The sequence below is a fragment of the Chionomys nivalis genome, chromosome 7 (genome assembly GCF_950005125.1).
Source record: "Chionomys nivalis chromosome 7, mChiNiv1.1, whole genome shotgun sequence".
Lineage (NCBI taxonomy): Eukaryota > Metazoa > Chordata > Mammalia > Rodentia > Cricetidae > Chionomys > Chionomys nivalis.
In genome coordinates, this window is record NC_080092.1 from 75,306,426 (window position 1) to 75,319,639 (window position 13,214).

Here is a 13,214-nt window from a genome sequence, read left to right on the forward strand (position 1 = left end):
ACTCACAAGGAACACTTGGGAGGCGACACCATGGAGCCAAAGTGGTCAACAGTCCAGGTTATTTTCTCTATTCTCAGGCTCAAGTAAACAAAGCCAGGTGTCTGAACATGTACCTGAAGGCACACACTGAACAGGAGGGGAGGGGCAAACTGATGCTTCACCCGGGGGGGCATTTTCCTCACTGCTGAACCTTGTTTCTGGTTTAGTGACATTCATTGGCATTGCTTAAGATAACCACAAAGGAAGTGAGCAATTTACACTGCCCCCCTCAGTCTGCGAGAGGCAGTCATTTGCAAGCTTGTGGCCAAAAGTCCTGAGTAAAAGCAGCTGAGATCCCATTCCTAGCACATCACATCCTATTATTTAGCAAAGGTGTTCTCATCTTCTATTCTCAAGACACACACCCTGTGAGTCCAGCAGCCAGTAAACCAGTCCTTCCTCTATACTTCACCACTCACCAGAATCGGTTCTTTGCATTCAAGCACATCCCGAGAACGAGTTCAGAGTCCTGAGTAAGAGTTGAGCAGCCAGAATGTTTCCTGCTAAACCACGAAGATTCTCAAATCAGGCTTCACTAACCCCGTGTCTGGGAAGGGACTTGAAAGGCAATTTCCTCAACTGTAAATAAATGTGTGCATTTCTGCATAAGTGTACACATACACACATGCACACACGCACCCCTAATGTATTTATCAACTTCCCAAAGGCCATAAACAAACAGAAGATCATGGCTTGGAGCCCTCCTGCTTGACCCTGCTGTAAGAACAGTCACTCTAACTAATCATTTGTCTTGGCAACTGCTCTTCCTCTTAAGAGCAGGAAGGTCTAGGGCTACTCTTGTAAGGCAACCAAATGATCATTCCCACTGGTTTCTTGTTCCAGAAGCAATGGGTGCTGCAAGCAAACTGTGATCAATTTTTATCTATAACTAGATCTAGACCTAACTGTGGGTCATGACTCTTTTGGGGGTCAAATGACCCTTTTACCAGGGTTGCATATTAGATATTCTGCATATCAGATACTGACATTACAATTCATAACAGTATCAAAATCAGTTATGAAGTAGCAACAAAAATAGTTTTATGGTTGGGGGTCACAATATGAGGAACTGTATTAAAGGATTGCAACATTAGGAAAGTTGAGAACCACTGATCTAGACCAATCAGCCTGACGGACAACTACATTTCAGCATACCTAATCCCAGCCAAGGCCAAGTAGGAAGCACCATTATGCTCTACAAAGCATATACTACACTGCTAAAAATGTCTTTGCAGGACCCAATAATCCCAGGAGAAATGGGAAAATAGGCATCAGGTGACCAGACCTCATCACGGCATGCCTTTTGGAGGCAAGAGATACAAGGCTCTCATTCAATATCTGAAAGTTCTCAGCAAATTAATGAGTATCCTTTCAATGAAGCCTCTAGAAAAATGGCTGTTTCTTTTTTCTTTTCCTTGTGGTTTTTCAAGACAGGGTTTCTCTGTAGCTTTGGAGCCTGTCCTGGAACTCACTCTTGTAGACCAGGCTAGCCTCGAACTCACAGAGATCTGCCTGCCTCTGCCTCCCAAGTGCTGGGAATAAAGGTGTGTGCCATCACTGCCCCGCAACATGGCTGTTTCTAATAAGTGTATCTACCTAGCAGTAGATACCTAGAAAGAGAGGATGATTACACACTAGGGAACTGAAGCTGAAGAAGGCAATGGTAGAGGCAGTACAGATTCTCACCTGGGACAGAGCACAGTGAACATTCTGGCTTCCTGGCTCCAGACTTCCTCCTGTACAACCAGTGTGAGCAAGCAGCATGCAGCTAATGCAAGGACCTGGGAAATAAGCACACAGGATGCTGCCCCAAATAGTCATCCGCTGTGTCAGACCCAGAAACAACTAACTGTAGACAATTCTCCAGATTTCTTCTACAGGTTGGAAAGCCAAGTGGGTTGTAAATGGGTAGTGTCAAACTTTAGTGGTGATGACTAGTCTAGAAACAGGATCAGGACCACACAACCTTTCTCTCTTAGTACTCATTTCTCATGGTCCACATTAACAATCTTCAAAGTGTGAAAGAACAAAATTTCCCTCTGCTGTGAATGTTTATAACTCAAAGACTTGAACAAACCTTTTCTAAGATGAATAGAAGGGGAAGCTATTTTTCTCCATTGCATTTCCCAACTGCAGTAGGAGGGCCTGCCAGTGAGCAAAACCACCCCAGCAAACATAGCTCCTCTTCTACCATACAGATAGATGGCAGTGCCCAACCTCCCTATTCCTGACCAAGCAAACACAAGCAAAATGCAACTATTCCCAGAAGCACAGTCTGAGTTGGGCAATGATTAGAGAGACATGGTTTACGTGGCTCACTGCTCACTTGGAGAGAAAGGAACACACTTGTTTCTGCCTCCTATAAGCATGTATGGTACCTCCACCTACCTTAACTCCCCACTTGTTCCACCCCCCAAACCAGAGGCAGAAGAATCAAAGAATGTTATACTAGCTAGTCACTGTTGTGCATAACTAGTTCCTGGAGCCAAAGGGAGGCAGATTCAATTTGTCCTACCAATTAATGAGTTCAGAGTCAACACTCTGTCAACAATCTGTTTCACATGGGGAAATCAATCCAGTTACAAACCCCACTCCTAACCCTTCACGGAGCCATTAACCACGGATCAATCATACCATTTCCACACATAAACAAGCCTCAGATTACTCAGACATGAGCAGAGAACATGCTTTATTGAGTAGATAAAGAAGAGCACATTCTACCACATGTGGGGAAGGGTCAGCATCTGTAAAAGGCCTTTATCCCTTAAGAAAAATCCCCAGTGAACAGCATTTGGATAAATGTTAACAGTGACACTGAAACTGGAGGGGAGCCGCCACTGAACATGCTTAAGATCAGCTCCCTCCAACCCACAGTGGATATTAGTAGTGTACAGAGATGACAAGAGAAAGGCACAAATGACCAGAGTTAGGATTGTGGTGAGGGTGCCACGTGAAGACAGCAGTGCTGCAGGAGACCAAGTTGGGAAGGGTGGCATGTCAGACATCAAAAGCTGCCCCCAAGATAGCAGGTTATATAATGGGACAGGGAGAAATTAGAGGGAACATTTCTTCCTTCACTTAACACCACCAAAAATAGGAAACCAGAGAACAGGATGATGGTGGCAAGTTCTAAAAGGGCAACGAAGTTCTTGGAGGGACAGAAGCACTTCAGCCTGTTGCAGGGGGAGGCACTGTTGAAGGGAAGCAAACCGTAGCAGTGTGGCCACTCTGTCTTGCTGAGTCATGGGCTGAGAAACAGAACTCATTTTCAACCACTTTCCACTTCTCCCAGGAAGCTCTGGACAAAATCAGTGCAACTTACGTGGAAGTATATCTGCCCTACACCAGACTGGCAAAGGCAGGTGGAAATATCTGCAGTGTGATTAATCAACTACCATGTGGCATGAAAGAAAACTGTTAAAATACTAGGCAACTGCCAACATAAAAGAGGGCAGAAAATAAAGAGGGGGTACTTTCTGCTGTGAAAAAAGAATTACCCATTTCCTTCCAGTAAGATACTGCCCCAGTGCCCGTGAGTGAACACAAAGAAAAATATGGAATCACCGCCTCTTCCTCTTCACCTGTCTCATTCAGATGGACCAGCTGCTGTGATCCCCTGGGAAACGTTTTAGGAATACCTAGCTCAGGCCAGTCTGATCCTGACCAAAGGCAAGTCATTTGACAAAAATGGAAAAATAAGTAACAGTGAGATGAAATCCAGGATGAATGGACCCCTCCCAGGAGATAGACATATACTCATAAGTGCTGCCTCTTCCCCGCCCCTTCACAAAGAATGTGTAAGGAATAACTGGAAAGGGCCCTTCGGTTGCAACCATGTTTGGAGGTCTGGTAACCAGGCAGGAAAAAGCACTAGCACAAAGTTTAGGACACAACAAACCTCACGGGGCTAACGAATATGAGGGAACCAGTGACTGGACAGGTACAGTACCATAACACAACTCCTGGGTCAGTGCTATGAGGATCTGTACTTGAGCCTAATACAGATCCGTCCAGGCAACCTCACTGAGGCCGAAACAACAGTTCCTCAGAACCAGTGTCTGCAGTGTACACGAAGGTCGGAGCCAGGACAGTCCTGAGGGGGTGGCCTTCCCAAAGGATACTGTACTTGCCAATCACAAGAGCAACAGAAATGACAGACAGATCCCTAGGGTACGGATTCCTACTGCTGGGGCTCGCTGGCTCAGAATGACAGGTCACTTTAAGTGCCCTTGGGAGGGGTCCATTTTAAGCAGCTTGGATCCATGGTTTTATTGGAGTTGGACCTTTTGGCCTCTTTGGCTATCCATTCATCTATCAGGTCCTATGAAGAAAAAAGGAGCAATTATCACATATATGGAACTAACACACTTTAAAAGATTCCAAAATGGCCAGCAACAGATTCTCCCAGGTTCCAATAATCTATAAAAGGTAAAACATAATATTATCTTTGGATTTGCAAACTGCTTTCCTCCCTAATCTATTTCTTCCTATTCTGCCTTCAATGAGAGCTGAAAACCATTCATTTATGCTTATTACATGTAAGTAACTAAAAATGCAAAATGGGGCCGGGCGGTGGTGGCGCACGCCTTTAATCCCAGCACTCGGGAGGCAGAGGCAGGCGGATCTCTGTGTGTTCGAGGCCAGCCTGGTCTACAAAGGGAGTTCCAGGACAGGCTCCAAAGCTACAGAGAAACCCTGTCTCAAAAAACCCAAAAAAAAAAAAAAAAAAAAAAAAGGGATGAGCTGAGGTGGCATTTAACAAAATAATCCCAAACCACTTATGAGAATCTTAGAACTCATGAGAACGCTCATGGATGGGCAGAAATGTTATGCCACTCAAAGCTGCTTAACTTGTCAGCCAGATCTCACAGAGCTTACCAAAAGCTCTGATAAGGACAAGGGAGGAGATAAGCTTAGAAACAAAGGCCACGTGGACCTCGCTGCCAGCTGGAACAAGGCTAGAAGCTTCCAGTCACACCCTTTAAGGGAAGTCAACTGTGGGTAGTGCAACCCCACCGAGCTCTGCTAAGTTCTAAGGACACCACCCGCAGCTGAGGGAACTCTCACCTGTCTCTTCAAAACTAGGTGCTTGCCTTTCCAGTACTTGAGCATCTGAAGGGCTTGAAGAGTGCTGACGATGTCCACGGGATTCACAGCTGTTTCCTGGCTGATTTCTGTACAGAGCAGCTACTGAGATCCCAGCTGAAGCATAGAACCCACACCCATGCCTCCCAAGGCCCCCTTTCATTTTCATGGAGTTTCCAGAGCACAAATCTGAGGTACTTAGGCTACCTGATCAGAATGTTTGACCAGCCAAAGTTAACTACCAAAAACAGATTTAATGGTAAGACACTACTCTGAGATCCTCAGAAATCAAACTGGAATCCTAAATTCTTCCTGCATAAGAGCCAGATGTCTTTCCTAAAATTCCAATGTTTCAAAATACTTGAAGTCTTTCTTCTTGATTTTTAAAAGAAATGACATATATTCACAGGTGTATGAATATATTTTATGTATATGGGCATTTGGCCTGAGTGTACGTCTGTGTATGTGTGTGCTAAAACTGGAGTTACATATAGTTGTGGGCTGCAATATGGGTACTAAGAATTGAACCCGATTCCTCCAGAAGAGCAGCCAGTGCCCTTAACTGATAAGCCATCTCTCCAGGTCCTCTTCTTGGTTTTTACGTGAACTGAATGTTAATAACTCCAGATGGGAGAAACCACTTTACAACCATTCCAGGACCCAACATTCTGGAAGCTTCAGCCCTGTAGTGAGGGTCTCTGCAATGCTCTCTAATCATAGATTAAACAGAACGGGGACCACTGTCACCAAGCGTGACCTACCTTTGATGGAAATCTCCTTGCCCTGAAAGTTGTGCAGGTACCGGAGCAGTACTTCCTTCCAGTAGCTTCGGTAGCTTATGAGCCCCAGGTCCGACAGGGGGCGCTCTGGAGAGCCGACTTTCTCTTCCACTTTGGAAAGTAAGTAACCTGCCAAACACAGACTTGGTTTTCATTCCTTTTATTTAGGGAGGGGGACTTAAAAAATTATGTCTACTTATTTTGTGTGCATGCTGATGTGGAAATCAAAGAACAACTTGCAGGAATCAGTTCTCGCCTTCTACTGTGTAGGTATTGTGAACTGAACTCAGATCCTTAAGCTTGGCAGTAAATGCCATTACTCACTGAGCTGTCTCACCAGTCCTTGGGTGAGGCAGCTTTTTTGAGACAAGGTCTCAATATGATGCTGATTGGCCTGTGACATACTATATATAGACCAGGCTGGCCTTGAACCTGCAGTGAAATCTTCCCCATTGTTTCTGCCTCCACAGTCTTGGGAAGCCCAGTCAGATTTTTTCACGTAACACTAAACCTTGTCCTAACAGCAAAAAACTGCAAACACAGAAAACTTTGCAGTACCAGAGAGCCAGCTATTCAGCAGAGATGTTCTGTGTGGCTGGTGAAGACATACTGGCTTTGTATAAACAAGAGTGGAGGAAATGTGTACTTACAGTCTAACTAAATGTCTTATAACTGGCACTTATAGAGACAACCCTGGAAGCCATCACAAGGAGCTTTAATAGCAATGGTTCTGTAGGTGTTTGCTAAGAACAGAGATGGAAGTCGCTTCATTACAAAACACAACAATCATTTCTTTTTAAAGTTAAACCAGGCTGACAGTATGATAATCCTCAGGAGTGTTAGCATTATGTGTACAATCCACCATGTCTAGTCTAAAATATTTTCCTTGGGGCTGGAGAAATGGCTTTACGGTTAAGAGCGCTGACTGCTCTTCTAGACTACTCAGATTGAATTCCCAGAACCCACATGGCAGCTCACAACTGTCTGTGACTCTACTTCCAGGGCACTGGAAGCCCTCACACAGATATATATGCAGGCAAAACACCAATGTACCTAAAATATGGCCAGGTGGTGGTGGCATACGCCTTTAATCACAGCACCCAGGAGGCAGAGGCAGGCAGATCTTGTTAGTTCAAGGGCATCCTAGTCTACAGAGTGAGTTCCAGGACAGCCAGAACTGTCACACATAGAAACCCTTCCTCAAAATAATCAAACTAACTAAATATTAATTTAAAAAAAATTTTAGCCAGGCGGGTGGTGGCGCATGCTTTTAATCCCAGCACTCGGGAGGTAGAGGTAAGGGATCTCTGTGAGTTCAAGGCCAGTCTGGTCTACAAGAGCTAGTTCCAGGACAGACTCCAAAAGCTACAGAGAAACCGTCTTGAAAAAACAAAACCAAAAACAAACAAAAAAACAAAAAAATATTTAGGGACTAGGAAAATGGCTCAGCAGATAAAGTACTTTTTTTTTTTTTAATTTTAAAGAGTTATTTATTTTGTTTACAGTGTTCTGTCTGCATGTGTGCCCTCAGGCCAGAAGAGGGCACCAGATCTCATTACAGATGGCTGTGAGCCACCATGTGGTTGCTGGGAATTGAACTCAGGGCCTCTGGAAGAGCAGCCAGGGCTCTTAACCTCTGAGCCATCTTTCCTGCCCCGATAAAGTACTTTCCATGTAAGCATAAAAACAAGAGTCTGAGCCGGGTGGTGGTGGCGCATGCCTTTAATCCCAGCACTCGGGAGGCAGAGGCAGGAGGATCTCTGTGAGTTCGAGACCAGCCTGGTCTACAAGAGCTAGTTCCAGGACAGGCTCCAAAACCACAGAGAAACCCTGTCTCGAAAAACAAAAACAAAAAAACCCAAGAGTCTGGATCCAAAGAACTCTCAAAAAAGTAGGCAAGACATGGTGGCTGCCAGTAACCTCAGCTTTCTGGAGGCATAGATGGGCATGCCGGCGATCTAGACTAGTCAAAGTAAACTGAGTTCTCAGTTTAGTGACAGATGTTCTGTCAATAAATAAATCAAAAATGGAGGAGACACTATACTATCAACTTCTGATTGTCAATATGAACATACACACAGGCATATCAGATAATACTCATGACCAAAAATAGACTTAAAAACATTTCTTTTTATTTTATGTGTATGGTGTCTGCCTACATGTATGAATTTATGTATGTACACAATGTGTGGAGGCCAGAAGAGGGCATCTGATCCCCTGAAACTAGAATTACAGTTGGCTCTGAGTGCCATGTGGGTTCTAGAAACTGAACCTGGGCTCTCTGCAAGAGCAGTCAGTGCTCTTACCCACTCACTGAGCCATTTCTCCAGCCAAGCCTCCACTCTTCCTGTGACTAAAATTCAATACATGGATGCTGATAGTACACAGCTGATTCTCGTTGGCACAGTGGTTATGCAGACTTAGAAATACTGAATCACTGCTCACAGGAGTGAAGTTTGTTTCTTGAGCGCCTCTGGCCAGAGCCATCAAATTTTTTTTTTTTTTTTTTGTGGTTTTTCGAGACAGGGTTTCTCTGTGGTTTTGGAGCCTGTCCTGGAACTAGCTCTTGTAGACCAGGCTGGTCTCGAACTCACAGAGATCCGCCTACCTCTGCCTCCCAAGTGCTGGGATTAAAGGCGTGCGCCACCACCGCCCGGCAGCCATCAAATTTTTTATGTCCAATGTTCTTTTCTTCTTTAAAACATATATTTTTAAAAAAAATCTATTTTTAGTTTATGTACACTGGTGTGCATGTATGTCTGTGTGAGGATGTCAGATCCTGGAGTTACAGACAGTTGTGAGCCGCCATGTGGGTGCTTGGAGCTGAACTCGGGTCCTCTAGGAGAACAGCCAGTTCTCTTAACCACTGAGCCATTTCTCCAGCCCCCTGTTTAAAAACATCTTACAACACATTCTGTTGATTCAAAGGCTCAACCCATAGTACTATAATTCATGTCTGTAGAGAGCGTGTCTAACACATGCATTTATCAGTCTTCCTGGGCTAAAGACCATCACTTCAGCACAATGCTTACAGCCATTTTAAATTGACAGTTTAATGGAGGCACTTTGTCATCAAGCTGACTGATCTTAGTTCAAACCCAGGACCCACATGGAGGAAGAAGACTCTTGCAAGTTGTCCTCTGATCTCCACATGTACCCTCCAAACCAACAAATGTAATAAAATCCCTACCCCCCCCCCATTAACATTAGTGGGTTAGACAAATTCAAAAAAAACCCGATACCCATGATTAATGAAGAGTGTATAAAACCCAAAGCCTGAATCAGTACATGGATTACTTCCACAAGTGCTTACATAAGTGAAATCCCTAGCATCAAAGGACAACTTTAAGCCTTAGGCATGCATATGTGCTGTTTCAGTCTCAAATGCGATAATCCTGCAGAGTTTACTTTATTATTCTCTGCATCTCCTACTGAGTCAGTAGCAACTTCAGGTTCTGTATTCATTGGCAAATGTTCGTATTCCCCCAATCTGTCCATTCATTAACTAGCTGTCAGGACACTTCTACTACATGGGGGGAATTATCAAGAGCACATATCAAAGTGCCCGACGACCCCAGGGTCCCAGCCGTGAAGAGCTGATGTTCAGCAGCATCACTTACTGAAATCAATGAGCATTTTGCCATAGCCCTGTCTCATATACTGAGGCATGGTGAGGATACAGGACACATTGTAGTTGAGAAATGAATTCTTCTCCTAAAATCAAAAACAGACAAGCAGATCATGAGACATTGAGACCAAAAGTTTCACTACAATCATCCCCATCCTAGATTAAGAAATAAGACTATAAGGCCTTGTAAATCAAAATACTGTTAGTCTGAGGATGTGACAGCTGTTACCACACCATGATGCCAAAGCTATCAACCTAAGGATCTCTCAAGCTCAGACCTCCAGCGCCAATTTAAGGAGATAACTCCAAGAGCACACCAAAGCCAAGAGTGCTGGGATGGCATACTAGGAGCCCTCTCTAAGAAGCACTGTTTCAGAAGACAGCTTGCCCGTCAGAAAGACAGGAAACCAAACCAAATTCTCCTGGAAGGTAAAAAGACAACCAAATCACACAATACCTGATTCTGTTTTTAAATGTCCAGAATAAGTCAATTTGTAGGAGAAGTGCCAGGACGGGGAAAGAGGAAATAGGGACAGAAACAATGGAAACTATGATGACTACATCAGTCACAACTTGTCATTATACTAGAAGCCATTGCCCTGAACAGTTTAAGGGATGAATTGTACGGTGCATTGTGTTTTAATTGTCACAGTACATTAAAATCCATAACCACAGCTGCGGTAACCTTTAATACCAGCACCACGGAGGCAAAAGCAAGTAAATCTATGCTGAGTTCTATGCCAGTCAGGACTACACAGGGAGACCTCAACAAAACGAAAGAAAACCGTAAGCTGGATCTGAGCCTGCATCTTTTCTTGTGTTTGTTTGTTTGTTTTTTAATATGTAGTGACTATGGTAGTCAGTTTATTACACAGATTAATCATTCTTGAATGTACAAGCTCCAGAGGAGCAACTGGGTCTTTAACTACACACAAGTATTTCCATCAAATGAATTTTCAGCCTTACATTGAAACAGGCCTATATCAGTGTTTTTAAGAAAAATAAATGCTATCAGCTATGTACTAACTGAGAAACCACATACAAACCAAAGATTATGGAGAGGGGCTAAAAAAAGAGGAAGGCTGAAAGAGCAGGGAGAGGTGAGTATTGGGAATAAAGCCCATTGCATTTTATGTGCTAACTGCTCCAGTCCATTTAAATGTTGACCAGTCAAACTAGAGCTTAAAATATAGCATGTAGGTAGTCTAATCTGTTTGGTCATAACATCCACCTAGCTTGTAAGTCCTTCAGGGTGAAATGAATACAAAAGCAGCTTCCGGTTCTTCACCTTGCTTTTTATGACTGAGATTAGATGGATTCCACTTAAGAACAATCTCCTACGGGTCACTGGAGTCTTTTTCCTTCCATCCAAGCCCGCACTGTGTGCCCACTACCCCTCATGTCTTACCATTATCCAAATGTAGGTTAACAAGGAAAGCTTTTAGTCTCACACCTAGGATATGCCTGAAGAAATGGCTTCTCACACACACACTTCTCTGCTAGGAGACAATGTGGGTACAGAAGTACAGTATTTCTAGTTTGTTGTTCAATGTACAGCACACAGCACTGTTATGTCAGATAAACATGTGTACAGGAGAAATGAGGCTCATAGAAAGCAGCCAAATGGAAATCAAAAGGACTGTCTTTTTCAGAGTTCCCTAGCTTTATCTATAGAGGCTATCCAATAATTTCTTTAATTACATCACATACTTCTGAATCCATTCCAGAGCTAGCTATTCTGCTGTACTTTTTTCTATCTCTCTGTTTTGTAGATCCGAGCAACCTCGGGTACTAAAGGATCATCTGGATTGAAATCACACAACAGAGAACAAGTAGACAAAAATACTTTTGAAATAGTCAGTTTGGAGACCACTGTGCTAACCGTCCATCTTTTTGTTTGTTTGGAGACAGGGTTTCTCTGTGTAACAGCCCTGATTGTCCTGGAACTTGCTTTGTAGACCAGGATGGCCTTGAAATCACAGAGATCCGCCTGCCTCTGCCTCCCAAGTGCTGGGATTAAAGGTGTGCACCACCACTGCCCAGTTTATGTTCCTGGTTTTAACCTAACAACAAAGAGGGAAGCAAAGCCAGAAGAGGTGCTTCAGCTACTGGATGTGTTTTAAGTTTACAGGGAGGGTTCAGGCCAGTAATTAATAGCTCCAATCCACAAGCATAAAAACGAATAAACTAGAACCTTCTAATAACAGCACTAGCCAGGTGTCTTGGCATACATCTGTAATCCCAGCCCTTTGGAGGTTGAGGCAGGAAGACTGTCCTGGGCCTGAGTTTGAAGCCAGCTTAGGCTGCACAACAATTCCTGGCCAGCCTGGGTGACAAAGGCAGAGCCTGAACAGGATACTTGCACGAAGCCATCTGTAATACATGAGTAATGCTTGCCTTTCTTCTTTAGTTTACAAAAAGCCTATCACCACTGTCTGCTTCCCCATCAGAGATCTGAGTTCTCTAACGCCAATACCCATAATGCTGCTGTGGTTGTTAAGCTTCTAAATCCCCAGGATCCTGCTGACCTTAGAAAAATATCCAATCAGGTGACAGCCAGTATTGTCTGCTTCTGTCATAACGTAGAACAGGAAAGGTTCTACATCATAGTATAACGTCTTATGGTCCAGAAAAAGCTTCGCCAAAAGGCACAAGTTTTGGCAGTAGATCTGGAAACAGAGAAAGAGTCAATGATCAGAAGAATTGAGAAAACACCCAAAGCAAAGCCTAAAACAATGACTGTACCAGCACTACTTTGAAACAGAACTAATCCCTAGTCCTACACAAATGTTTGGTGAAGATCAAACAATCCTTTGGAACCCCATCAATGCTTGCCACTAGCATCTTTCTCTCAAGTCACCACTTTTTACCTTGTTTTTCTTGCCATCTACTTCAAACACAGAGATGGAGCCTTTGCGGTATATCTCATCACCAGGGGGGTGTTTCCACACACATTTGGCCTACAAGAAAATGTAGTTCACATGAAGCAATCAGATTTTCCTACAACTCTGTTCCTCAAGTGGGAAAAGGAACTGGCTGAGTTAATGGACAGTTGAACACACTTGAGGACAGTGAAATCAATCATTTTCAGAAAAGTTAAAGCCTTCTTAAGCTGTTGCAACATATCAATGGCATTACTTTGGCTGTTTGGTTCAAGTTTTCTGGATTATTTTTGGCATTATCTCAGTCCAAGATATTAAATCACCGACAATGTAAAAGCCAGATTAATAAGAATATCCTTGCTTACAATAAAATGTCTCATGCTAACAGGAAATTCTTAAGCAGCTTATTCTGGCAGCTTAGTGTTGCTAAGTATGCTATGCTCACCTTTACCAGTCCCTTCCCAGTACCATCCTACCTTCATCTTCTGTCCTCAGCCTGAAAAATAGATCTGCAATCATGAGTCACTATCTCACTATCTGCCCACCTCCTGCCATATGCTAGAAAAAGAAATCCCTTCTATGGCTTATTTTAACAGGTAGAAGGCCTAGCAAAGAAACAGGAAGGTGGAAGGCACTTGGCTCCAAGTAACCCCATTTTCTTATTCTCAAAATGTTCAATTCATGGTGCTGGGGCTAGTACCCAGCATCTTAGGAGCAAGTCAAGTTCTCATACTCTGCCGGTGAAAAGTTCTAAGCAAGTACAGGTGTTTGCTGCCAAGCATGATGACTAAAATTCAATTC

General features: G+C 43.6%; 1 protein-coding gene across 2 annotated transcripts in view; it reads right to left on the reverse strand.

Moving 5' to 3' along the window:
- Positions 1 to 1,850: 1,850 nt before the first annotated feature.
- Kat7 (lysine acetyltransferase 7) overlaps positions 1,851 to 13,214 on the reverse strand; it is a 37,271-nt gene continuing 25,907 nt past the window's right edge. Inside the window, exons 10-15 of one of the 2 annotated variants that reach the window (XM_057774438.1) lie at positions 12,402 to 12,491; positions 12,060 to 12,200; positions 9,524 to 9,617; positions 5,886 to 6,032; positions 5,107 to 5,213; positions 1,851 to 4,360 (exon numbers count right to left, since the gene is read on the reverse strand). In XM_057774438.1, the coding sequence (XP_057630421.1) occupies positions 4,259 to 4,360; positions 5,107 to 5,213; positions 5,886 to 6,032; positions 9,524 to 9,617; positions 12,060 to 12,200; positions 12,402 to 12,491 (681 nt within the window). In that variant the 3' untranslated portion in view covers positions 1,851 to 4,258. The remainder of the gene's footprint in view (positions 4,361 to 5,106; positions 5,214 to 5,885; positions 6,033 to 9,523; positions 9,618 to 12,059; positions 12,201 to 12,401; positions 12,492 to 13,214) is intronic. The other variant, XM_057774439.1, reaches the window with a different exon arrangement.